The sequence below is a fragment of the Ornithodoros turicata genome, chromosome 6, assembly GCF_037126465.1.
Source record: "Ornithodoros turicata isolate Travis chromosome 6, ASM3712646v1, whole genome shotgun sequence".
In the NCBI taxonomy this organism is placed as follows: domain Eukaryota; kingdom Metazoa; phylum Arthropoda; class Arachnida; order Ixodida; family Argasidae; genus Ornithodoros; species Ornithodoros turicata.
In genome coordinates, this window is record NC_088206.1 from 1,565,878 (window position 1) to 1,592,796 (window position 26,919).

The window sequence follows — 26,919 nt, forward strand, 5'->3', positions numbered from 1 at the left end:
AGAACATAACAGATTATATTTTACAGAACTTAATTGAAACTAAGTTGCTCTGGCTTGAAAGAAATTACTCTAAAAATTGCTTACTGCTTGTTGACGATGAAATTTCGTGGTCCTGTGTTGAAGCCACTCTTATCCAGTTATCTAAAAACCCTTAGTAGACTTTAGCTTACAAGGTTTGGTTGTTCTGTGGCAACAAGAAAAAGCCGCCTGAAAACGCTCATTGTACTGGTGTCGCATAACTGCCGTATGACAAGAAGATATTGGTGAACAAATTAGAATCGTGCAAGTGAGCTAGTGAGAGGTACATTCCCTTAAGTTTGATGAACACACTGGATGATGAGGACAATACAAAACTCGCAAATATTGCTCCACAGCGTAAGTTTTTGCCTTCTTTTATATACATATATATATGCATACTGTGTGGGCCTATTTAAAATTAATGTCATCCGAACCATACGTACCTTATTTCACACCACGTGATCTCCCACGTGATTTTTTTTCAGGTGGACGCCTTTCATCGTACAGGTAAACGCTACTAGATTTTAACGATAGCGCCGCTGACAACCCTCGTAAACTTTAGATATCAAATGTATCAAGCCAGCAGAAAATGCCACATACATACAGCTATATATCACAGCAACATTATTCACCTATAAACAAACTTTAGCCGTGCGTCATCACGCGATACCAAAGCACACGAGATTAAGGACAAGAGAAAAGCACACGAACAATTATCTAATGAGACTTTCTTGTGCGTGTTTTTCTTGGTGTCCTTAGCATCGGGCATTTTAATCATTCTTGCAGTTTCAGTCACATTCCTAGGCTGCATGTTTTCTCACTCAAGGTATTATCTCGTCACTCGTTCGCCACCGGATGGTGCGATTGTACAGACGCTGTTAAACTCACCTTATCACTCTAGGGTCTTCTGCTTCTGGAAGAAAACATGTTACATGTAGAAAATTGCAGAACTGTCATGTCTTCGATGTTAGGAGAAGGCTTACATTTCGCGCGCAATAGCCGTGGCGCGCAATGCTGCTTTCGCATAGAGATTGTTTTCGTTACGGGTGCTGCCATCTCTCAGTGGTAACAAAAGACGGCTGTATCGTCCGGTTGCCAGACATGCTCCTACTTTTGCTGTCGCCAAAGAAATGATTTGTCGTGGCGCTGCAACTACAATTTTACGTTTCTGCTAGTCATTCATACGACAATTTGCTGGATATTTTCCTCTGAGGGCAATCTTTGTTCACGTGCACGGCAGTACTGGCGTATTGGGCAGTCTCAGAAATATCTGGGGCGGGGGGTGTTGCAAAAAAACCAGAAAGATGTAAATGTGTAGGAAAAATCACTGGTTAATTGAACATGCTTTTTTTCAGTCTTGGGAATAGTTACTCAGAAAAGTAATTAATGCACAAATAAAGTAGCTTTGTAACAGTTACTCTTCAGCAAAAGTAACTCGTTAAGTTACCATTCGAGTACCTCAGTTACTTCACAGTTACTATCCAAATCCGGAAGGAAAGAGACTCGTGTTGAGCGAAAATTTATTTTTATCAGCTTATAAGCTACTTGTACAAGTTACATTTGCAAATATTCTGTAAATTCCAAATCACATGAAAAACAAAAAAAGAAAAGTAGACGTGACTTCGTGAATGAATGTCGCGAAACTGTGCAGCATGATCAACGCAGTTCAATAATTAAAAGGTCAATTACCTGAAGGTGTTTCTTCCAAGTTCGACGTTGACGTCTTGCTCGCACACAAGGAAGCTTATCCGCTTATTCCTGTTTTTCAGCCATTTTAATCTAAAAAGTCCAACTTTACTTCAGTCATGAACCCTGATGTCAGAGCCGCAATCTCTAATTTGGAGAGAGGACAACAGGAAGGAGTGGGGTATGCAGGATGTTGTTAATATGCGTCCTGGGCCGACTTCAGGGGGAACCGTGCCGACATTTGTCTGGAAAGTCTGCCGGAAAAACCAGGGAAAGCCTCAGACAGCACAGCCAGTAGTAGGATTCGAACCCACAACCTCCCAGACTCCAGCACGACCTTGGCTACCACCAACGAGGTTTTCCTCACCCAAATCCCACATTCATTCAGCAACTTTTCTTTATTCTCAATGCAGATACGTACTAACGTACTGGTACAGAAACTGAGGGATCATGCCTCCATTGAAACTGCGAGGAAATGACAAAACTATACTCTACAAGGCATAAGTATACAATCGCAGGCGATATTAAGATGTCGTAAGTTTACATGCAGCGCATCAGATTCACACATCGATTAACATATATTCTCAGTCACGTGATACAAAACAATGACCTCCTAACATAAGTGGCCCAATGCAACAGTGTTACTCTAGATATCGTTCTCAGCGCTTCGGCTCTGTCGCCTTACCATCAGCTCAAGCGGTGGTACATTTGCAGAGGATACCGTGGACGGTTCGGATACATACACTGTTAGAAAAAAAAGGTATAAATAAGGTATAATAATGTGCTCTTATATCTCTTTTATATCTTCTGCTTCAGGTATATACCTTTGGAGGGTATAGAAGAGGTACAACTTTCCTATTTATACCTCCAACCCTTCTCAAGGGTATGAAAGAGGTATACAGGAGGGCTAACGTACCATATTTGTACCTCATCACCGCGCGTTTATATACGTTTGCACTGGATTATGTACAAGCATCTTCTCCTCGTAATATATAACAAATATAACGCTATCGAAGATGAGCTAGCACCACACTGATGATATTCGGCGTAACGCTTGGACGGAGCTTGATAAGGACGCCACGAGTTGAAAAGCATAAAATGCGAATATAGTGTTATGTTTCTGGAAAGGACGGCCGTGCTTGTTGCGTAAAAATTGACAGGTATTGACGACATTATTGTGCGTGACTACACAAGGGGTAAGCAATCGGCTTCTCACTGCAGAAATGTTCAACTATGGCGTATTGCAGCGCCGGGGAAAAGCTCAGGGGTGGCGCTGGGGTAATACGCTTGGCTTGCGATGCTCATAAATGTAGAGTTATTACAAGCGAAATAGCATTGGTGTGTTTGTATGAAGTCAAATGTGAGGACTATAGCTCTCTGTGAGGGCGCCATGTTGGACAGAATGTTCAAGGGTGTAACTTACAAAGTCAAGTGCGTGCGATATGTGATGTTTGTTGACATTACCAAAGTGTGTTGATCTGGGCCAGTTGGTACAACATTTTGATGCAATGGACACAAGAACGACGACACTCCACAAGCGCTGACTATCCACTACAAAATTTCATGCATGGAATGCCACAATAAACTTACAGATGACAAAGAAAAACGCAATAGACGTGCGACCTATAAGACACCCAACCAAGCACATTCGCAGAAGTATAGGTTAGGCATGTGCTTATATCTAGGAATTCTAGCTCTTTGCTACATAGGTGAACATATAGACTATACAGTATTGTCACGTACGATATGTGTGCCACCATAAGCTACAACATGCACTTTGTGAAACGTTTGCGCGACCATCAGCACTCGGACGAGGCATACTTGAAAAAAGACGTATTTGCTAAGAAATCCCAGCCAATATCAAATCGATTGCACATTCGATACAATACAATTTACAAATCGATTGTATTCCTCGGCGAAAGGTTCAAAGTTGCGCGGCAGCTGTACCATCAACATCTTTGACTGACGAACCCACGGAAGGAGATAACAGTGGTATATGATGAGCAGATATGATGATATGACGTGATATGATGAAGGACCTCATATTATTTATTAGAGACTTTTAGTACATCGTACGCAAAGGCGATAGCGTGCGTAACAGATAGCGTTGGTGGTTCTGCGCACTGCGCGAAGCTCTCTTTCTGTTATGGGCGTGCGCAGAACCATCAACGCTATCCCTTACGTACGCAAAAGCGATAACGTACGATGTACTCAAAACTCTCTATTAATCTCCTATTTCGTCCCTATAGAACGGTGTATATTTCGAGACCATATAGGTCAGAAATCTCACGGTTACGCGCGGTTGTCCACAAATTGCTGGAACGGACCAGACGACACCGGGACTCTATGTGATGACGTAATGGAGGGTCAGGGAGGAGGTCATAGGCGGGCAGTTGGTAACTGACTAACAGTGCATCTTGAAAAATGAATCGCAGCAGGGGACGGGGACAGGCACCATACGAACCAACCACGGACATTTTTTTATTTATATTTTTTATTTATTTATTTATTTATTTGGGGGGGGGCGCTGAGAAAATCCCCGCCGCCAGCAAGTAGAGTGGCAACTTGTAAAAGGGCATTGAATCCAATGCCAATGCTGCTCGACGGGTTGACACGACACACGCTTTCTGGAGCTAGCGCGTTTTCAGTTGGTTCGTGTGGTTCCTGTCCTTGTCCCGTGTGCTGCGATTCCTTGTTCAATATGTACGACTCGTTTGTCCAGGTGGTGCACTCACGCAAATTATATTCGTGGGATTACCAAAATGCGTACACACAGACTGAGGAAACGTATATTCTGCCGTTACATCAACGCTGTCATTACACGTGGGAATATTACTATACGCACGAAGCCCCCAGGTGAACGCTGACAGAAGTAATATGGCAACTGACGAGAATTCACGGATTGAGCTCTCTCATTTCTAACAGCAACTTCCGGAACACGTGGCTGTACCACGTGCACAATTATGGACATGTAACTATTCACGTACACGCTACGTTCTGCGCCAACACTATATACTCTGAGGTGCACCAGTTGTTGTAGGCACCCGAAGCGAAGCTATACAAAGACCTCAGCTTGCTAAGAGGCTCTCCCCAACAGAAGAATGCAACAGAGGTGCATAGAGGGGCCTCATCCCTAGCAGATAGCGCGGTCCCCGCAGTGGTGGTTTCAGGGGCGTTTGCCCCCCCCCCCCCCACTCTCCTACCCCGTTCCGCCCTTCGAGAAAGAACCCCCCCTCCCCCCAAACTGAGGGCCTGGATCCACCCCTGGATACCTGTCTATCGCATACGTACATTGAAACTTGTGGTGCAGTGTTCCCAGTGGCGTTCACCAAACATTATTCTCTCGGGACCACTACCGGCTACAGTCACTATACTACCGACTATAAGGATGGTTAAAATCCAGGCAGAGTAGCCCAGAGTCTAGTGTGATATCTGCTCTCATGGATAAAAGAAGAGAATGGGGCAGGTATTCGAGAGAAGCGATGGGTCAAGTGACGTATGCATAGGGGATGAGTTGACGCCTCGTACGCACTTGAGAGGACCAATGAGAACGATTTGCACACGGCGCTTTGGGGGCCATTTTGACTCGCGACGGGCATCAGACTGGTGATCTCGATTTTTGTACCTAGCCTCGAGCGATCGCTTGTGACAAAACCGACATCTTATTCTAGTCAAACATCACAGGTGACATCATTTTTAAGACATGTAACTTTGTTCGTACGCAGTCCCTTCCTGCCGTTCCTCCGACGTTGTATGCCAGCGCTCCGCAAACATATTACCCATTGGCTGAGGCCCACAAGGCTAAGATATGTTCAGGAATAACTGAACAAGTTTCAGTTCATCTCTCGGCATACTCTTTCTCCCTCTTCGTACTTGTCGTAACTTGTTGCTTATTTGTGTAAAGTTACGTCTATTGCACACAATTGCAACGAAATAGTGTGCATACGTACTTTCAAAATAATGACTACCCGGATGGATTCAACACTGGTCGAGAGAATATATATGGAGCATGTCGTTTTACCGGCTTAGAGATGCGGTGTATCTTCCTCTTACAACAAAGAATCGGGGGAAGTACGTCATTGATCCATTCTCACGGCACCGGAAGCAGGCTAGGTTCCTATCAGGGGGGTCATAAAACCATGCTGGTGCAAAACGTCCCACAAATTGTCCTGCTTCGAAGTGTTTGACCATTCTCAGCAATTGTATAAAAACATATGTACGGAGAGCTTGGTTCTTTCTGCGAGTCTTCTGTCAACAGGTTTTCGGGCAAGCGTAAGGACAACGGGTTCAGTGGTCGATGGTCCATCTTGGTCATGTAGACGACATCCCCAGCTGGGCTCTAGAAGGAAATAGAACACTATATGCACGACTTCCTGCTTTTGTTGAACAGGATATGAAGGTCAAAACGCTCAGATATTTCTGCTCTAAAACAGACGTCATGTACAAAGACATTCGCTTAATTTAACACACACACACACAAAAAAAAAAAAAAAAAAAAAGACATGCAAGAAACCTACTAAGGCCAGAATGAGAGTACAGGAGCAATTGAAGTTTAGTTTCAGTTTCCATGCGTCCTTATTTTGTGCTCGTAGGTAACATTTGGCAATGGTGAGAATAAAGAGCGACTTTCAGACGTGCTCATGATTCCTAAGCACATACCTAGATAAGTATCAGATGCAAGCACACTTTCGTCTTTCGTGAAATACAGAAGACAGGCAAGAAAGGCAAATTAAAACGTATTCTCCTCCGTATTCGTATTCGTTATTTTTTTCATTACAAACAAACAAACAAAGCGTATTCAAACAACTCAGGGAAAAGAGGAACAAGAATCGAACCTGGGTCTTCCGATCTCCGGTCAGATATGCTAACCGCTACACCAGCACTCTCGTTGTTTATGCAAATTAAAACGTAGAGTTTTCGCAAAAAAAGTGCGTGAAAGTCAGAAAATAATTTCCTATAATTTGCTAGCAAACACGAGCGGCGAACATGCCGATCAGAATGACCATTATATTTCACAACGGCCCTAATATGCATTGATTTAGATATTAATGTTCTACAAATAACTCCATTGCCCGTGCGGCCGAAAGACTCTTTCTATGATATAACTCCACAAGAAACTTGGTGAAGTCAGATCCATGTATCAAAAGAGTTCATGGGGTGCTGATCCAATGTCCCCCCCTCTTTGTATGTTTTTTTTTTCTTTTTCTAATAAACATATAGAACCTCCCCCACCTAACAAAATGTTTCCTTGACGACCAGATTATCTCCAAGAACTACATTGAGTTCAATTCACGAATGTGCTTTTAAATGTGTCTGAAGGAAAGCGTCTGAAGGAAAGCGTCTATAGGCTAAACGGATATTGAATGATTTGACGGAGAATGTTCCAGTGCAAACGAAGAGTATTGACAATGCTCCGGGGATGGAACATGCAACGATAGTCGCGCTTTCAGAAGCCAAAGCTCCATCAGGCACAATGGCCCCAGACCCTGGTCATTGTAAAAAAAAAAAAAAACATCCTCGGTTAAGATGGCTTATCCCAACAAACTTTCATTAATGGCATACTGACACATTGATTAAAAAAGAAGCAAACGCAGTTATCGGCTATACCGAGTCTTTACTGGAACCATAGCAACAAGAAGCCCGCCTCTTCTTCTTCGTCTTTTTTTTTTTTTCTCGCATTTAGTGTTGACGTCCGTTGCCAGGGGCAACGCTGAACGATTACAGACCTGAAGGCATAAGCGGGACCCATACTACATTGAGTCACTCACGACAAAGAACAGCGACTGCCTGTTTCGGTGTACGGTGTTATGTTACTTGTGTGCTCACATGACGTTATAAGTGTTAGAAAGTGCAGCGAACGAGCGCGCTATATTCACCGGTGCACATTACACATCAAAGTTTTTTTTCTTTTTTCTATATGTATGCACTACGTGCCGCGCGTAGCGTCCATCAGACCCCACAATAGCGTCCTCTTTGTTGATATGCACCTTCAAATACTATTATACAATTCACTAAGTAATGTGCTACACTCTAAAAACAGAATGAGCAAATTGGAGAGTAACTACAGTAATTGCAGCTTCTGGTCCCCTAGATTGAAATTACTCCCCATTGTAGTCCCCTTAAAATTTACTTCCCTCCCCTCTTTCCACACACTGAACATAATTCCTAAACGTCGCAAATGGTCCCTCGAATGCAACAGACCACGTAAATATGTGCCCTGCGGGAATCTTGTGGAACAACGCGATATAATTGAGCAACGTTGTACCACCACTAAGAAGCTGTTACTGCCCCTAAAGGAGATTGCTGTTGGGCTATAATAGGCCATGTTAGCAACCGCGCAGGTTTCAGAAATCATATCGCTCGTAAGAAGTGATAATCATTAACGTTTTGCTTTTTTATGTTGCTGACTTATTATAGATGTTCTATTGAAGACTGCGGGATAGGCCAATATGTGACTATAAGGTCTGACATTTTCGGGTTAGATCCGATTCCGCCCGATTATTCCCTCCCGAATCAGCTTCGGACAATTTCGGGTTATACCCTATTTCTCCCCGAATTCCGATCACGTTTTACGTTGTATCACGTGTCACATACACGATTTAGTTTAGTGTTTGACCAATATGTGCACCTGTGACTACGGGCTGCTTGCTGGAGGGAAAGAAAAAGTCACCCGATAACAACCGATTGTGCCAATAGCACCCGATTTCAGCCGGCCGAATCTGGCAAAGGCATTTAACCCGAAAATGTCAGACCCTAAATAATGTCCCACCAATGCACCACGGGCGCAATGTCCCATCACATCGCTTTCAGAAAGACTGCGAACATCACACGGAAGGCGGATTTGAAAGGAAGCCCCTTGATTCCAAAAGACCGATTTACGCCCCCTGGAACCACGTATAGCATCCGTCTACACTATCTCACATACCAGAGGACGAAACGCAATCTTGTGTGTTATCTTCTATCGAAGACTGGATCATCATCATCATCACCATATTATCTCCAAGTATTACATCATGGAATTCAACACAGTTCGTATGTCACACTAACCTGACCCGTAGCTTATAGTCATCGAATCATGACATTCTCGATGAGCTGTGCCTACCTCCGAGCGCTAAGACCAGTGACACGTTTGTGAGTATGGTTCATACAGGCGTCCTCACTCCACGAGAGAGAAATCGGCTCGCGTGGGCGGTTGGAAAACACAGCGCACCTGGAACTCAGAAGGACAGCTAGGTCACACTGCAGTTCCACATGGTTGATTTCAAAGCAGCTGCCGTTCCTCTTTGACTTTCTTTGAATTGCGCGGAAGACACGCTGGAATTGTATGGAAACCCTGCAGCAATGAGCTACAGTTTTGGACAAAGCGAGAAACAAAGTTCCTGTGGCCAGGCATTGTGCGCTGTACTGTCCTCCAGTCTTCAATAGAAACTTTCGGCGAGTTTGAGGAGGCACGAGAAGTGAGGGAACAGGCTGTCCAGATCTGTGTCCTGTTTCCTGTTCACCTCGCTCTCTGTCTTTCCCTGTCTCCTCAAACTCGAGGAAATGTAAAGGGAAGTGCCTCAGGACGAGAACCGTCGATGTTTCGAAACCGGGAAAATTTTATGCGTTTCTTACTCTGTGAAAATTACGGGTGTGTTCCATACTTCCTAGGCGGTGTACTGGTGTGGACATCGGGCACAATTATTGTCCATTTAATATTACCGTCCGTACCCGTAAAATATAATTGGATCGGGTACACCAGACTCGCTTACATAACCGCTTACATATTTACGAGTTCGCTGAACTCCGCCGCTGCTGGTGTTATAAAATTCCCTGTTTAGAAATATTCCAGCTGAGCAACAGCGCCGTCCTGACAAGATGTCTTCAGCTGTCTTACAAATAATAAATGTTTCAACAAAGTAAGAAAAGGCGAGCTAGCTGGTGTGTAAATGAAAGAGGCAACATTTCCTTCAGTTCGCGGATCTGTTTCAATAAATGTTTGTGGCAGAGAGCAGTTCTGATGTCCCATGCTCGCTGAACAGCTTATAAAAAAAATAATAATAGGCAAGAGTTTATGATTTCAATTTCCTTTACGAGGCGCGCACCTGTATGTGCTCTTCATGCACTCTTTAGTAGATGTTGAAGTCATCGTTGACTAAAAATATAAACACACAACATGACTGAACTTACCAGAAGATGCTACCAAAAACGAAATATGTTGTTGCTCCTGCATCCATGTGTCTGTTCCATAAAAAGCGTTGTGCACCCGACCTGAGTCTGAAACCACGCCTTCCAGCACAGAAGAACCCGTGTCATTGGAGTATACCACCCGGACATGCTATTTCCTACCGCCATGGTAACGTCAATATTGTTTGCTCTACATTTAAATCGACATGCCTATCAGGCGCCCGAATTACATACCAACGTCACTGCCAAAATACTGTCCGCTACTTGTAAAGCTAATAGCGCGTGAAAGACAGGTTTCAAAATGGATTCTGAAACCGTAACCAAACATATTGCCATGGCAACAACCTTGTCGTGCGGTATCGCCATCTGAAGGCCGATCTCATTACTAGCGGTAGCCATTCTGAGATGGTGTTTTTCGCAGTTGCCTCCGCAAGAAATACCGACGGTATATCTGATAACCGCATTGTCTGTTGTTTCGTTTGTTCGTGCCTTATTTTGACAACGCGCGTGTCATCCTAGGTTTGAATTAAAGAGATCTTTGAAGCGAAAGTATGGCCCCCTTTCCAGAGGAGGTTGATGTATTTACCGTACCACACTCCCGAATGAAGCGGCTTGTCGAAGGCTACTCGGAAAAGGTAAGAGTCTGTTGCTGTGTCATCGATGTTGTGTACTGTAGTGCGTTGTTAGAGAGACAAGTTGGAGCGCGAAGCCACGATGAATGTCTGACGCGAGCATTGATGTCGGTCACCGTTCTTGCGGTTTTCGTAAGATGCTTGCAGCAGAAAGATTTCATCTTTCTTCTCTGTCGTAATTGGAGCCTTGTGAATGCCGAACATGAAAACTGACACCTTATTGGTCTGAGTACCGGAACTAAACGCAACGATAAGTTTGTAAATCATGTGTGTCGGCGACTTTTGACCACTTGGAAAGACGTGGACAGAGTGAACACAACCCAGTATTTCTCGTGCGAACTCATATTTCACCGTTTATATTCGCAGTTGGGCTGCACAGACTTTTCGGACTACGATGCACTGACGTCGCTCTTGGGTAGCCTTCACAAGACTTTCTGTGAATTCAGATGTCACGAACGAATTGAAAATCAATTTATAATGAAGAAGCTAAAGAAGAAGCTTAAGGTGCGTCACCTTTTTCCAGCATCTCGCAGCATGACACTTGCAAAGTTGAATCGCGGAACATATTAATGAGGTAATTGTGTAAGACAAGCCTGAAAATGCCTAAAAGCCAGATTCGCCCATTGTAGGCACTTTCAATTCAAGATTCCGCAGTGTGCAACTGCCACAGCGACAATCGTCTGTCCGACATATTAGCCCTCGTACGCGATGGCTATGCGTGTACAGACCAGTCCGAAAGAGTCCATTATGGCCAGAAACTTCAGCACGCCCTGGACGAGTTCACCGAAGTCTTTCTTCCTCACATGAAGGAAGAGGAGGAGGTAAATACTTAAGGTGTAGGGAAAACGGAAGGTTTCTTCATTGTGTTTAATTTAACTTATCAGGTTACATTTTACGAGTAGCTTATAAAATGACCTGTTTGCTAGAAGTACGTGTTGATGGAGAGGCGCAGCATTTTTTATTTCAATTGGACATTAAGGGAACCATGAAGAGATCCAAAAAAAATCTGAAAAATCTGGAAAATAGCTCACAAGGATGACTTTCCATACTTGTCCAACTTTTGCCACATTGCATGACGTCACTTGCATCATTTGCTCACTCCATGGTTGCACCAAGCCAGACTACCAGCGGTGAAGGTCACCTGCTTCTGACATCACATCTAGTTTCTCCGCTGCACCAGCTATGATCTGGTCGCAGCAGTCACCTTTTTTGGCCACGGCTTTTAGTTCGTATCTTCGTTGTTCTAACGAAGGCTCGGTTCATACTCCGCATGGTGAACGTATTAGCAGCCAGGGATGCGTTACATATGCTTACAGAGGTTTTGGGGACCTCTTCATTGGCCCTTTAAATCGCAAAGAGTAAATCGAGACGAGTTACGATATTATGCAGGAAATTGTTGCGCAGCTGTTTTGTGAGCTGTCGAGACCCATAGTTAGAAGTGGACATAAAAAAAATTGACAGTATCACGTTCCTGGCATAAGGCACGGATGGCCACATGCACTCAACTGTTTTTTTTTCACACTTATATCTCACCAGATGGCACGAGTGACCCTTGCTGACACCTGGTTAGAAGGAGCAAGGCTGCAAGAATATTCTGGAATAAATCTTTGCACTACGTTTTTACGAGCGATATTTTAATTTTGGATGTAACTTACCTTTTCGAGTAGATGTTGTATTCCTCTTAGTTTTGAGTGTTATTGCAGACGTTACAGTGAGTTTCCCTTGAACGTCTCTTCGTTTTACAAGCCCAATTATTGGAGAATCAGGATGTTAGCAATTTTAAATCTTTTGCCACAAAAATCTATCGGTGGAAGATTCAATAATTGTGCGACGTGATTGGTTGCAGGTGTTTCAGCCAATGCTGATTCAGTACTTCGGGTATGAAGAGCTTCGATCTTTGAAAGAGCTTGTCATTCGTGAGCACACCAAGTGGCTGGAGCAATGCTTCAAGGAAAAATGCTGCAGCGAATTGGAGAATGTTGATCAGAGTAAGGGCACCAGTGCTTCTAATGACTACGCCATTTTTTAATAGTGAATTGGCTCATTATGTTTGTGATAGAATTGCTGTAATCACTGCACTATATAGCAAGCTTAACTATTTTATTTTAATTATTCGTTGCATCATTATTTTTGTCACATTATATAGTGAGTTTCATTACATCATTATGACATTATTTTCGTGGCTGCATTAGACACAGTTAGCTCTATTATTATGCAATTTCTTTATTTTCATTGCATCATTATTTACTTCTCTGCGTTACATAACTATGCCATTATACATAATTAATTCCAGTACTACTTTGTCCGATTACTTTAGAGGCACTCGACTATTCCTACTACTATGCTACATGCTCCTGAGTTCGTGTTCTTCTTAGCTGTTCCTAGAACACTCCTCCACAGCACAACACTGGTCTGGGCTGACACACAAATTCAACCTGGCCCATGTCCCAGGCTTGGGCCTCACTCTTGATTTGATTCCTGCCTTGGGTGCAGCTCCAGAATTTTTCATGTGCCCAAGGTGGTCCCGAGCCTTTGCTGGTTGTTCCTGTCACATAATGAGGCCGGGTGATCGGACCACATAACTCTGTTGAACTGGGCTTGCGACTTTGGATCGCATCTGGAGATAAGTCTGGGCCTGTGCGGTGCTCTAGATCTTATAACCTGTTTCTTTCTTCTGACCTCGACGGGAATAATAGTGGGACCTTCTTTCTCGGTTTGTACAGAGGAAGATGAAGACGTAGCTGCACAGGTGGCTGGGACGTGCTCGTTTGAAGATATGCCAGAAGAGCTGGTCTTGAAGGTCCTCGCATATTTGAACCCTCACGACCTACTCAAGAGCGGTGCCGTCTGTCGCCGCTGGTATCAGCTCTCCAGGGATCCGCTGCTCTGGAGGGACTTCCTTCCCGTCCATTGGGCGAGAGGTAGGCCCCTCTCTCCTAATTGCGGCTTAAAGTGGGACTCCGCAACAAAATCACCGCAAAGGTTGTGGTATATCGGTAACCTTGGGGATGTCAGGAACATGTGTACGAAATAGTTGCGCAGATTTTATTTGAACAAATTTATTACGAAGCGAGCGCTTCGTCTCCGTGAAGCGAGAGGGCACTGCAAGCAGTGCATTGCTGACATAATCCGGTAAGGGAAAATGCAGGTTTCGAAGCAGACGACAATGCTGTGTGACGTTACGGTATCCTCCTCCGGACGAACCGCCGTAGTATGGAGCTCTGTTTTCTGCTATTTGGTTTCAGTTTGCTATTTTTATCATTTACGAATTAATTACTCGCGCAAAATGAATGCGAATGTTGTATTCGGCATCGAGGGATTGGTTCGTGTTCATATGATGCTCACCTCATTTTTTTCAAATCCTCGCGAAGTCTCCCTTTAAAGGGATGCACGAAGCTCATATCGTGTCACTCTGCCATGGATATTAAAGGGATGGTGCGGGTCGGGCATTTCTGGAACTTCCATTTCATTTGTTCCATTTTATTGTCAACTGTAGCACAAAAGAACATTTTTAAGGGGAAGAAGGGCACAAACTCCAAAAAGGTTTCATTTGTATGTCGACGGTAACACAAGGTGCAAAAGGAAGACGACGAGGAATTCACGAAATGATTACTTAGTAATGCGAACTGCATACGAAAACAAAACACACTCGATAAATAGTTCTACCTGATTAACTCCCGTAATGCACTTACGGACAGATCAGTTACATTTACACCGCTCGCGCAATAATTGCTTAAAATCCCGGTAAGAACGCGAGATAGAAGCCAATTTCCGTAATTTGTTCTTGAAGTGGAAATCTTCCGTCGCTCAGTGTGTCGGGTGTGTTGTATCGGGTGGTTTTCCAATGAAAATAATGACAACATAATAGCGTTGTTCTACTTCACAACTAGCAAATATGCCCTTAATAGAAAATAAGCGTAACAGTTAGTAACTTTAAGGATATTGAGACTAGAAAAAAAAGCTACAGTGTGACTGTCATAGGGAAGATCAGCTATAATTCTGACTGCCTGCTTTTGTACAACTAAAACTTTGTTTATATTACTTTGACGTGTGGTGCCCCAACCCAAGAAACAATAACGTAGGATGGAAAACCAGACTTGTACACGTTACTGAAAAAAAAAAAGGAACTAAATACTGTAACTCGTTACTACAAAAAAAGGAACTAAATACGTAACCCATTATCGAAGCAGCAAAAGGAATGTGTTACTGTTACTCGACAGTAAGGAGTTACTCTTATGTTACCACGCTATTATAGAGCCACAACCATGTCAAAATCAAAATGGACACGTGCCTTATTTGGTCTGACAATTTACGTGGAATTCGCTTTGAAGAACAGTCGGTACTCAAAATGGGCATCGGTTATTTTTGGCGCATTTCCTCGAGAGAACCTCTGTGGCAAGACTGAAAAATTGCTGTGGAAAGGCATGGCTGCATCAAATACAGCAACCTTTGTTTGATGCATGTATTGGAAAATAGGATGCGCCTGATTTGTAACAAGGCTGATTGTCATTCAGAATAAAAAAAAGTGCTTTTCCTCCAACTAGACAAATAAACTAGATTGCTGTCCTGCTGATGACTGTTAGAAATTCTGCCCTCACTCGAACCCAATGAAAGGACCCCATTTGCCATCGTGAATGCACAAACGGCTACATTTGGGAGGCTCTAATAACTGACATAAAGGTGCAGGCACTAAGGGGGTCGTTGTCGCCGGAGGTCTGAGAGTTCCAGTCGAAGTGTTATAACGAAATTAACAAGAAAACAAACAAAAAGAACAACAAATAACAAACGACAATTAAATAAAAATCCAGGAAACGTCCGAAACTGTTTCCCAGAGCCTCAATTGTTTTGCTTCTAATGTGTGTCAGGGGCTTGGAATAAACCTCGTGATCTACTACTGGAACCACCTCTGAGCGAACACAAAGGGAAGAGCCGCGATGAGGACGCGGACTGGGATGAGTCGAGCGGAACCAGCTCGGAGGACGAGGGCGAGTCAACGCCGGTCACCAACGATTTTCAGCTTCTTCAGCGGGAGACCACTGTGTTGAACGCCTGCATTCGACACCTGCTACCACGCATCGGACAAGGAGTTCGGCGGATTGTCTTGGCCACCTCCAAGCCGCTGAATAACAGAATGGTAATGCTGCTCCGAATATTTGCGGTTGTCTTCTTTGGAGTTGCAGAAACGATTTCCACATCTAGTAAATGACAATTGCTGAATGAAGATGATATGCACTCGCAAAACAGAAGATTATGCTTATTATCGCAAAATCTGAATGTGACGCAGTACAGAAGAGTGTTTTACTGTTCGTCCGAGTGGCTGTGGCTTTCTCCCTTGGAAGTTGATGAAAAATTGCCAGTACCGTAGAAGCTGCAAGGAGAGCCTAGAAGAAAAGCTAGGAGATAGAAATGATAGGGAGCGGAGGATATGTATGGAGCCGATGCCCTCTGCTTGGTGCATGTGGCTGAAAGCACTAAAGGCGCACTAAACCGATGTAAGAGCAACGGTGTATCACTTGGAATATGTTCATTTTTTACTCTGAAACATCTTTTCCTAAATCATGAAGGTTGAGAACGACGTAGGAGCGCAGTAATTACAAAATGTGTTGCACACTATTTCTTGAACTTACTCCGCCCTCCAGGATCTCACAGCAGTACGGGGCGACGTCATTTTGACGTTTCGTGCGGACCACCAGTTACGTTGCTGCTTTTTAGAAAGAGTTTTTTTTTTATTGCTTTTTGGAGCCACTAGTCTACATTCACGAAGAATGTCCTTCCCCAACCTATTATTTGTACATCTTTTCCGGTTGCCTTCACTAACAGAAATGAGATCACTTTATAAGCCTATAGCTTATATATGTTTTTACCACATCAAGATCATGGTTTGTGTGACTTTTTATAAAACATATTGTTTTAGCATAATCGTTTGATTTTTAGCTGGTCGTAAGTTTCACCGCAGTTTTGGCGCACTGCAGCCTTAGTTCCTTGTGCACCATAAAACCATCATCATCATCATCATCATCACTTTATAAGCCGCACTTGAGTGAAACCAGGTCCACAGCCGCAGGGGTGTTTTGCAACGCGACAGCAAACGGGTTTTGCAGGTTGTGGCAGTAGCTTTACATTCCCGAGTTCTCTCCTGCAACTGACCTTGGCTGACCTTGTGGGAGTCCGAATATCGGTTGACTACACAAAACGTCATTCGGGGATGAGTCGAGGAATACAGGTTTCTGACATGTCTGCCCCGTTTGTTGTAGCCGAGTGATGTTCGCCGACTCATTAGACGAAGGGGAGAGTTGTGCTCATTTCGCTCTTGGATCCGCGATTTTAAATAGTGAAAGCACTTTGGTTGCACAAAATCTTACCGTAACCAAAGTGCAAAGTTGGGATAGATGGTGTAACATAACTAAGTGTGTAACCCCTGCTTTCGCTCTGTGCAGTTTTTTTAGACAAAGTGAGACCACCAGTTTAGTGCCTCTTTAAAAGCACACCGAGTCATTGCATAAAATATATTGGATCAAACGTCTCGGACATGTTTCGTCCCATATGTGTGTAGGCTTTTATGCGTGGGAGAACAAGGGTCCATCCTGTTTTTGGCATACAATGTGTGCACATGCTACAGCTTATCGTACGCAGTTCCTGCTCTGGGCAGCAGTGTTCTGTCCTAGTTCAGGTGGGTTGACGTGCTCTCGCTCTGGCTTCTTTTTTGTAGTTGCGTTCAATCCTGCGTCATTGCCCCCATGTGCGCTACCTGGATGTCTCCTACACACAGACAGGCGATGCGGCTTTCAAAGGGTGAGGATAGATAAGTACCGTAAAACCCTTTATTTTTGCGAGCCCATAATTTTCGCGAATTTCGCGAATCGAACCTTCGCGAATTTAAGGGGCACGCGAAAATTTCGGGCGCAGGTCGAGGCGTGTCAGCTTCAACAGTGGGGATATTTGGGAATCCGATTTTTGTCTTCCGGTCACAACTCGCGAAATTCAGGGGCCGCGAACAAATCCCGAGTGCCCAATTCGCGAAATTTGCGGGCCGTGAAAATAAAGGGTTTTGCAGTATATTGTTGAAGTCCTTTTCGGAGGCATTTTTGTGGTTTTTGCATCAAAAAGTGATTTGCAAGAACTTCAGTTGCATGAAAGCATGCTCAGCCAGGGCTGCCATGTTTCGGGGTAGATAATTGCTGTCAAGGCTGCGCAGACGTTCGAGTCCGACACTTGACGACGATTTGTTCTCATAATCAGTACAATACATTTTCACTCTTTCCACATTCTTTTTACAATCTTATCTGCTGGGTGTGTCCCTGCCTGCCGGCAGATACTCGAAAATTATTTGAAAATTGCGAATAGCAAATTTCTTTCGCGAATATCAACCGAATGTTCCAAGTTATTCGATCCGTATTCAAATATTTGAGCACTCGCACACCCCTAGATAAAACAACACGCATGCAATGTTGTTTTGCCACCACCATACTTGACAAGTAATGCGCAGTTGGTGGCGACTTCGCCACAGTATCGTCCGTAATGTTCGATTTAAATTTTCTAAAATTATGAGCACAGTCGGGACGAAAATTGTGACGTACAGAGGGCACAAGCTGTTGAATAGATAAATTTTCTGAGATTGCAGCGCTACTGCTATACAGTACCTTTAGATAGATTGGAGGTCAAGAAAGAGGGTTCCTTTGTGGTTCCTTCTTTATACACATTTCTGTGCCCTTCAGCCTACAAGAACATGGAACCTGCTCGTCCCTCGAATATCTTGACCTGTCTGGATGTCCCGGATTCACCGATGTCGGACTGGAAAGGTTGGGTCGTTGCCTGATGCAGTTGCGCGATGCCAGCACGCATGATGCGCACGAAGAGAACTCTCTGTGTCGGAGCAGCCTCATTGCGAAACCCCTCTTGTGCGGAGTTCGCCGATTCTGCAGCACGTGTCCGTATCGAAGCCGCTGCGGAGGGGTCATCTCATTTTCGTCCGGTCAGCAGAAGACTTGCTCCGCGGAAGCTGCCAGCCCGGGACAGGTTGGGCTTAAGCATCTGAACCTATCAGGGTGCTTTCAAGTGACAGATGATGGACTTCTGTGAGTATTTTGTGACCATTGCGTGGTTTACCATGTTGTGTGTTCGTGCCTCGGTAGGACGTAGTTCATGCGCTGAACTGTCACTGCTGCTTGCCGTACGCGTCCGGAGATAAACACTTGCTTCTCCCGTAATGTCTACGTACCTCTCACTGGGCTAAATGAGTGCAAAGTCTTGTTTTCAGCTTTAATTTGTGCGGTATATACCCGAAGATCCTTGCAACGTAATGAAACAACGGTACGATAAGTTCAGTTTTCAAGGTGAGCGTATTTCTGTGTTCTAGTTGCTTTCTCCGAAAATGAGGGCCCCCAAGGTTTCTACCAGTCCAGTTGAAGCAGAAAGCGAGACTTTGTGTCGAGTTCCAGTGTTGAAACATTGTGAGAGACTGGGGGAAGACTCAACTGTTTCTCTTTGGTGCACCCAGTATATAATGCTGGGCACACGGAGCATCTAGGGCAATATCAATTGTTTTGTCTCTCACTTGACCTTCTTCGCGTCACATCTTTGTACAGCTTCATGGCAGACCAAGGTCTCCTGTCCAAGCTGGAATACCTGGACGCTTCGGGATGTTTCAGGCTTAGCGGTGATGCACTGCGCGAGGCCATACTGTGCGCGCCGAGGCTTTTACCCGAAAACCTCTTCTACTGTGACTATGTCGATGGCGGGCCTTACCACGAATCTGCAAATGGGTGCCAGAATCTGCAGTGCTCCATCAGGGCCTGTTGCTGTGTTGGACAATGAGCCTCCCAGTGCAATCCGAGACGTGTTCCGAGGGATTTCCCTTTTATGTATATACTCTTCACAGATAGAAGCAGTGGTGCATGATGTGTATTAGGCAACCACCAGTACTCACCACCCCAGTAAGAGTACCTTTCTGTGTAATGTGTAGGCAACAGTGCACTTATGCAGACCCGGCAATGTGAGGGTGTCTCGGAGATCCAGCTTACTTAGCTAGCGATACGTGTTAGTTTGGTAAAGAGTACGACATTGAGTCTGAGTTGTGTTTTCACTGCAGCTGCTTTTAAAGTGTTTCTGCAGCTGCAACATCCTGCAGCTTCTGTATCCTTGTTGCAGGTCTCACCTTCCCTATTCCTACTTTATCCACACGCAGTGTTCCCTCCCCATTGCCTTACCCACATGCTGCACCCACTTTGCCGTTCCTCAATATGTCCCGTTTCCACTCCTAATTTTTATTTTTATTTTTTTTCTCGCCTAGCACCAACTTTCTGTGCATGCTGCTCTCCTCCCCACTGTAGCTAAACAGTGTCTCCATACATTTGGTGCATTCTTTTAGCTTCCGTATTGTACAGGGTGTTTTGGCTAACACGTTAAAAAGTCGTATTAAAAAATTGACTCGTGTGAATGTTATGGGGTCTATGCTATTTATCTGTATTTTGCAATTGACTTCTGAGCACTTTTAAATTTGTGAGAAAGTGAGTTTTCCCAATTGAACTCCAAAATATGCCAAGTCAACCTGACATTTTTTTTACAGAAACAAAAGCACATGCTGGATTTATCTCATTCTGTTACAAAATACATTCACTGCTGCAACAGTAATAGCTGAAAAAAAATTGTGAAAGCTGTCTTTTTGAGGTGTACCAATTGCCAGCCACACTTTGTATCTCTGAAAGAAGCAATGCAGGAGGCCATGTACCCGACCTTTCCCTTTTCCAAGCTAATGCTGATACGTGTTTCTGTAAAAAAAAAGTGAGGTCGAGGTGGCAAATTTCGGAGATCAATTGAGACAATTCAATTTTTTGCTAAATAAATTCGATAAAAGTGCTCAGAAGTAATGGCAAAATCTTCCCCGGAATAAATAGTGTGGATCCCATAATGTTCGGACAAGTATATTTTTAATACGATTTTTGATCATGTTAGGCGAAACACCCTGTGTATTTTGAACCGGTGAAAATACGGGGACCTTCCTGGTTCTCATGAGCTGTGAAACATGCGAACCTTTGGGTCAGGTTGTGGAGTTTTCCCCTTGCTGTAAATTAGCTTACGTGCGTATTTCTTTGTTCAGATCGTTTTGTAGAGGCATATATTTATTTTCTTGGGGTAGACACCCAAGACCTTTCGTAATTTGCTTAGCCTCAGCTTTATGGGCTCGTCTGTACCTTTGGTCCACCTTTTTTTCCGCCTTTTATCTGTCATGTCTGAAGGCTGCCAGTCCTCTTTTAGCATTTAATGTGCTTAGTTTTCTGCTTTGAGTCTCGATCTCGTTTATTGCCCTCCTGACTTTCTCAAGTGGCTGTTGAATATTGCCTCAGACCTTTACTTCAAAGTGCCATCTATACATGCTGGTGCCAATGTGTCGATATTTTTGTTTCAAACTTGACTGGGACATGGAGGCCGCTGGTTATCGGATGATAAAAATGCTAGAACCGCACTTCTTCTGTTTCTTTTTCAGTGCAGAGAAGTATCTGATAGGTTGCTGTTCTATTCAGTGTTGCTTTGAGGTTCTTTTACACATCTGACATAAGACATGTCATTAAATTATCTACTTCATTCATTCTACTTCCCTAACCGTATTGAACTGTGGTGATCAGGGATTGGAAATATTTGGGCAAAGAATGTAGCATTGCTGTAATATGCTAATACATTCTGTACTTACTATCCTAACAATATCCTGTTACAATAACAACTTGATTGTTTGCAGACATTTGCAACATTCAGTTCAAGTCAGTATTGGCAAGCATGCCGAGATAGTTTGATGTCATGTGCGGACCATGCTGTGTGCAATATGTGCGTTAGATCTACGTTCATATTCAGCATGAGCTGCTTTCCTTGTGTGTACTGTTCCCTTGCAGGAGTTTCCTCACCTGATACATATACTTCGAATTTTTTCATTGTAGTTTTTGTTAGAACAGAGTGTGGGATGTTTGAAAGCATAGCTTGCTTCTGCCCCGCACTTAGCCTGTATAGCCTTATAGGTCTCTCGGTCCATTCTATGGATGTAACATTCATTCCATATTGTAACCATCATACTCTCAACACGATGATGTAATCCTTTCTCTGACAACTTTCTTCTCTTTGTTGCATTTGAAATTATGCTTGCCAAGGTAATAACTTTCACAGTGACAATCTATTCATTACGTCCTGGCCTTGGAGGCATAATATCGCTTAACACTATATGTCGAGACACATTCTGACAGTTTGTAGTTGAAAATACGGGGTGTCCCGTTAAAAGCTTTACAGTTCTTTCTTCACCTCCTGGAATGTCTATGTTCAACATTGACGACATACGACAGTGAGAATAGGAACAGATTCTAGTTTTCTGCTTTTGAGTGGTGAAAGCACGAACGGACCATTGTCTCATGATGCAACTATGACAAGTTTTATTTGTAGTCTAGACCTATTCCTACGGGCAATACCGCCTGGCATCCCGCAAGAGGCTCAACTGAATTCTCATTATTTTTACTGCTCTTTATGTTCACAGTTAGTGCGGAATTGGTCGCAACTCCAGTCAAAGCTCGCCATGGCGGACAATTTTTAGATGGCGTTGTCCATATTCCCCTATATTTTGCCCAGTCAAATCCAAGCAGAAAACGAGACTTTGTGGCTAGTGTGAACCATCAAAATATAAATATAAATACGAGAAACAACTTCGAAGTTTATCACTGAACCGCTTGTACTTTACGCGGAGATTAATCCTAATAAATATGCCGATATACCACGTGGATTAAGATAGCATTGAGCCTTCACTAGTTCTGCTTCTCTCCTTGGACATAGGACATTTGGTGTTGCAGGGCTCCACCTTAATCCTCCGTTCGTGGGCAGTGTCTGGAGATGCACTGCATCCAGTGGGGGCCGGCAGCTCTGTCTATGTATCCTATATGTAGAATAGGTCCTTGTGATCAAGATATTAGAAATGTGTGTAAGATTCATAGTTTGCAGACATCTTTTATGGGAAAGCTGCAGAGAAGGAATGTGTGTATAAATATGGAAAGCCAGTTGGGACTGGCCTGTTGTGATGAAGATGACTGGTCATAGAGAAGTGTTCTATCAGTATGAAAGCAATGTACATAGAAAAATGCATTTATTCCAAAGCTCAGGATATTAAGTCTTAAGTTCTGTTGAGTATATTATGTGCAGCAGTCCATTTCTTCCTTTCTCTTTCTTTATTTTGCACCTGTTCACGTGCTGAGAGGCACATATATCTGTACTAGTGGTGTTTAGAAGTTCTACTTTGTTTTGAGGTTGTAAAGAAGTTTGTATGCTTTCAGAAATTAAAATGTCCTCCAGGAACAGTATCCACCCCTTGCATTGTTTGCAATTTAAGTGTGAAGGACCCTGCAATTTACTCTTCTCTCCTCCTCAAGAGGTGTGACTCAACAGTGCTAACAAGGTGCCCAGTCACGTGGGAAATCGTTTGAGGAGACCAATGGGAAGGTGCCCCACATTGTCAAACCCCTTGGAAAAGGAGGGAGACAAAGCAGCTTCCTTCGCACAATATATAAATGTCATCAGTGAAGACTACGCGCTTCCACAAATTTTCTTAAAGATCCGCAAGGTTTCATTTGGTGTAATTTGTTGAGGCTCTTATTGTTTTACAACACATTCAATGCACTTTGATGACCTGTTCACTACTGGACGTCAGCTCTCAATTGTAAACTTGACCATCGCCGTAAAGTTCACCAAGGAAGGGTTTGATTGTACGGATAGTTTTGGGTGGCTTCGCAAAGCCTCCGAGGCATATGAGCTGTCTAGTGTATCTGAATTTGCGAATTATTCGGAAGTTAATGGCTTACACAGAAGTACTTTCCAAAGTGTTAGTAGTAGCTATGCACAGAGAAAGTAAATCTAAATGTGATAGAAATGTGTTTACTATAGTGCATTGGAAATACCACTTCCTTCATGCACGTATACAAAACATTCACCAAACATACTGTAGCAGGTGAATAGACTTAATGAACATAAAACAGCACATCAGGGTCACATCATGCCATCTTGCATCTGACAATAATTTGTCACAAGCATGTATGGTCATGCAACCAATAAGAACACATGAACGCTCACAGGAAAAAAAAAAAAAGATTGCGAGGAAGAAACTGACAACGAGGCTTGTGTCACCCTCAGACTTGCACTTTGCTGCCACTCGAGCTGACTCGTGGACTGATCTCTACCATATTGGATCATAGCCTTAACTTGGCCGGCCTGAGCAAACAGAATTTATAATATGTAGCAAGGAAAAAATCTGCAGCCATCTTTTGTAGGCATCTGGAGCTGTAAGTCATTGAACCAGTTTGTTTATTTGTGAACAAAACTTTCCAAAAGAGCCCCGTGCTGAGGCATTCTTAATGACGAAATTAATAAATATTTATTCACAGTTAAACATGATATATGTGTAGAATATTCGCCAATCGCGGCAGCACCTGCTACATATCGCCTTTTCGAGATCATCTCACAAGCGACGGCCCTGAAAGTTTGTCAACACACAGCACACTGTCCAGATCCGATCTGCCATGGGAGCAATGTCTGTCGGAAACTGCCTGTCTAAGATGTGGAAAGACTTGATAACTTCTACCCTCTTTCGAATCCTCTCTAAGGCTACCTTCTGCACGTCTACCACATCCTGGTTCATTAGAGTCGTTTTCTCTTTTGGCGGAACACACAGCCTCACCTTCAGAGGCTTCAGGAGGTCTGCAACGTAAAAGCTCCTCCGCGCGATCACACAGTCACCAGCGTCAAACTGTAACTCCAGGAACCCACTTTCTGTCACCAGGTCCCGGTCTGAAGTCCCTCCTGGGAAGAGGGGCGAAACAAAAGACACTAGTCCGTCGGGTGACATCGCGATCAGCCCTTTCATGGTGCCACCGGAAGAGCTGGAACACCCGATCTCGGTCACCTCAACTGCCGCACGGAACTTCGGAAATTTCTTGGCAATGTCCTCCGGCATCTTCCGACTGACTGCCTGTCTCGATCCCCATAGTGGAAGAGCACTGAGCCGTTGGTACATGAAACTTATCCAGGCGCTGAACACTCTCTGGACGGTGGATTCGTCGAGAACGAACCGGTATGCCAGGTCCCGCATCAACAGACCCAGCTTTAACCTTACAAGCACGAGGAAGCACTGGTTTTCGATGCTGGGTAGAGAGAGCAGGTCGTAATCCACTGGTTCGTTCGAAGATATCCTGAAATCGATATTTGATCCTTTTTCTCCAGGATTCAGGTACTTGAGAATGGCCTTGAAGACTTCGTAGCTTGGCAGGCCAGTATAAAACTGGAAGTCTGCGCGGTTGTCCTTCAAGTGTTCAATCGAGAATGTCGACCTTTGTGCTTCAAGCTCGCGACATCTTACCTGGAGCATGCTGCGCTGTTCTTCGAGAATTGCGACCTTTTCTTTCGCTTCACGAAGTTCTCTTTCCATCTCTTTAAGTCCTGCACCTTGTCGTTCAGTGTTGGTGCGGTTCAGGTCTATATCTGCAGACAGAGCTTCATATAATTCGTAGCTGTCCATACAGTCCAGTCTTACTTGTAATGGTGCTTCCTGACAGCTCAACTCTACTTCAGCCGGCACTTCAGGGCTGCTTGTTTCGGGCTGTCTGTACAAACAGTCGGGTTCTATTTGTAATGGGGCTTCCCGACAGCTCAATTCTACCTCAGCTGGCACTTCGGGGCTGCTTGTTTGGGGCTGTCCGTACAAACAGTCAGGTTCTACTTGTAATGGGGCTTCCTGACAGCTCAATTCTACTTCAGCCGGCACTTCAGGGCTGCTCTCATGTCTCTGTTCCGCTATAACCGGGGCTTCAGACTGGCACACAACTTGGTATTTCAGAGCCAGCGATGTGCACTCCCAAGACTCCATCTGCCCCTTTGCATTGTTCTCGGGAACTACATGTTCAAAATGGACAACTGTTTCTTGTGCATCTTCGCATGTTTTGTTAACGGGCTCACTGCTCCTCAACCGAATTACTCTCATACGGGGTTTGTCAGCACAACGTGTGACCTCACTCTCCGAAGCAGTGGCTTTTTTGCAGGGTTCGTCCGCGTTCGGTACGATCTCACCGCTTGAAGAAGGGGATTCGGCGACTGCAGGTTCTGTCTGTCCGTCTGCTGGAAGCATGACTGACGGAACAGCGTCCGCAACCAGCAACCGCCGCCCACTTTTAATGTTCTTGAGGAAGTCTTCCTCCTTGAAGTGTTTGCAACACACCTTGGCAGTACGAACGTTGTATGGCGTTTTTTTGTTGATGGCGCCGAGCCACAATTTCTGCAACTTCTCTTTGCCCGGTATGCTGTGGTACGAGACCTGAAAAAAACAGGATGTACGAGGTACATCACACAATGTTTCGCGCAAGTCGGCCTTCTTTGCCCAGGTTCAGTGCTACTGTTGCTGCTATGCAGGCGTATGTCACCGTTCCGAGCTACGAGATGTGCTTGTCTAGCCATTCTGGCAATCCGAAGACAGAAATTTTCGTCTAACAGGACAAGAAGCTTCTCAGGAGGATGATTTCTAACAGATCATGAAAGGAAAAAGTAATAGCTGAGGCCAATAAAATGGGGACCACAAAGCTTGTGTGTGCATACTTTAAGTGGCATCTATATGGAACTAGAAAATTTCTTGGCAGCTAAAAAAATCGTAGAATCATTTGAGAAGTCTGCATCACTATTCCCATTACGATAATCTTTTCCACTTGTCCCCCAGGAGGCGCAAAGTAGACGCTGGTACCTGGTACTGCTTTCCAGCAAGACAAACACTGGAGAAGTGGCTATGGCAACGCCAACTGTATGTAGAAAGAGTGAAATTTTTAATGTGTATTTGGCAGTTTAACACTACGTCATCCTAGAAACTCATGTAACAACTTGGGAAAGCTACCTCTGCTTACCCGCGAACGCTTTAAAATGCGCGGGTCAGAGCTGGATGAATGTCGCTGAACGGCCATGACTAGCTGCACTACACGGCACTATTTACTTTTAAACCGCTTCGAAACTACGAAATACTAGGACGCAGTGTATCGACGTAAAAGCTTTTTTCATGCTTGAAGAAATAATCATACCCTTCGGCCTTCATCGTCTCTGTACCCATACCGCCTGCAGCCAGGAACAACGCAGAAAAGTCCCATACCACAGGCTAAGGTCAACCGAGAGAATGCGTACTAGCTTTAAATACAGATCTTAGGTGCTGATGTACTTATACCAAGATCAGTATTAATGAAACTTTCGAAAAACACTTGTTTTGGATCCCGTTTTGCTGCATACAGAGAGCCGAGAAGAGTTACCCAAACATGGCGACCATAATGGCGGCGGTGGTCCTCTACCACAGCCCAGAGTGGCTAGACCCGTTGGTGGTACTGCCGGTACTGCCAATCCGCATGGTTACTAAGTTACTAACGTGTAACCA

General features: G+C 44.2%; 4 protein-coding genes across 7 annotated transcripts in view; 2 read left to right on the top strand and 2 right to left on the bottom strand.

Annotated features, from left to right (window-relative positions):
• The window catches only part of LOC135398789 (DNA (cytosine-5)-methyltransferase PliMCI-like), a 36,883-nt gene extending 35,804 nt beyond the window's left edge, over positions 1–1,079 (bottom strand). Inside the window, exons 1-2 of one of the 2 annotated variants that reach the window (XM_064630243.1) lie at positions 1,002–1,079; positions 907–931 (exon numbers count right to left, since the gene is read on the bottom strand). The gene's annotated coding sequence lies outside the window, so the exon portion shown is untranslated. The remainder of the gene's footprint in view (positions 1–906; positions 932–1,001) is intronic. The other variant, XM_064630244.1, reaches the window with a different exon arrangement.
• Positions 1,080–10,241: 9,162 nt separating this feature from the next.
• Positions 10,242–22,828, top strand: LOC135398790 (F-box/LRR-repeat protein 5-like). Of its 2 annotated transcripts, XR_010424137.1 has the most exons (11): positions 10,242–10,315; positions 10,390–10,505; positions 10,869–11,006; positions 11,132–11,323; positions 12,349–12,490; positions 13,226–13,423; positions 15,368–15,636; positions 17,212–17,294; positions 18,218–18,577; positions 19,088–20,183; positions 20,221–22,828. XR_010424137.1 is itself a non-coding variant. In XM_064630245.1 (10 exons), the coding sequence occupies exons 2-10, from the start codon at positions 10,422–10,424 to the stop codon at positions 19,314–19,316; spliced, it is 1,695 nt and encodes a 564-aa protein (XP_064486315.1). In that variant the 5' UTR covers positions 10,242–10,315; positions 10,390–10,421; the 3' UTR covers positions 19,317–22,828. The 2 variants fall into 2 exon arrangements, 1 of the variants encoding a protein (XP_064486315.1); XM_064630245.1 differs by having other exon boundaries at positions 19,088–22,828.
• A 980-nt stretch (positions 22,829–23,808) lies between these two features.
• Positions 23,809–26,827, bottom strand: LOC135398793 (uncharacterized). Of its 2 annotated transcripts, none has more exons than XM_064630255.1 (2): positions 26,576–26,827; positions 23,809–25,827 (listed from the first exon to the last, which is right to left on the bottom strand). In XM_064630255.1, exons 1-2 carry the CDS (start codon positions 26,639–26,641, stop codon positions 23,980–23,982), a joined length of 1,914 nt encoding a protein of 637 aa, XP_064486325.1. In that variant the 5' UTR covers positions 26,642–26,827; the 3' UTR covers positions 23,809–23,979. The 2 variants fall into 2 exon arrangements, with proteins under 2 accessions (XP_064486325.1, XP_064486326.1); XM_064630256.1 differs by lacking the exon at positions 26,576–26,827 and adding an exon at positions 26,405–26,519.
• The window catches only part of LOC135398794 (phospholipase A2 hemilipin-like), a 207,389-nt gene continuing 206,729 nt past the window's right edge, over positions 26,260–26,919 (top strand). Inside the window, exon 1 of the mRNA XM_064630257.1 lies at positions 26,260–26,304. Within this exon, the coding sequence (XP_064486327.1) occupies positions 26,290–26,304 (15 nt within the window). The 5' untranslated portion in view covers positions 26,260–26,289. The remainder of the gene's footprint in view (positions 26,305–26,919) is intronic.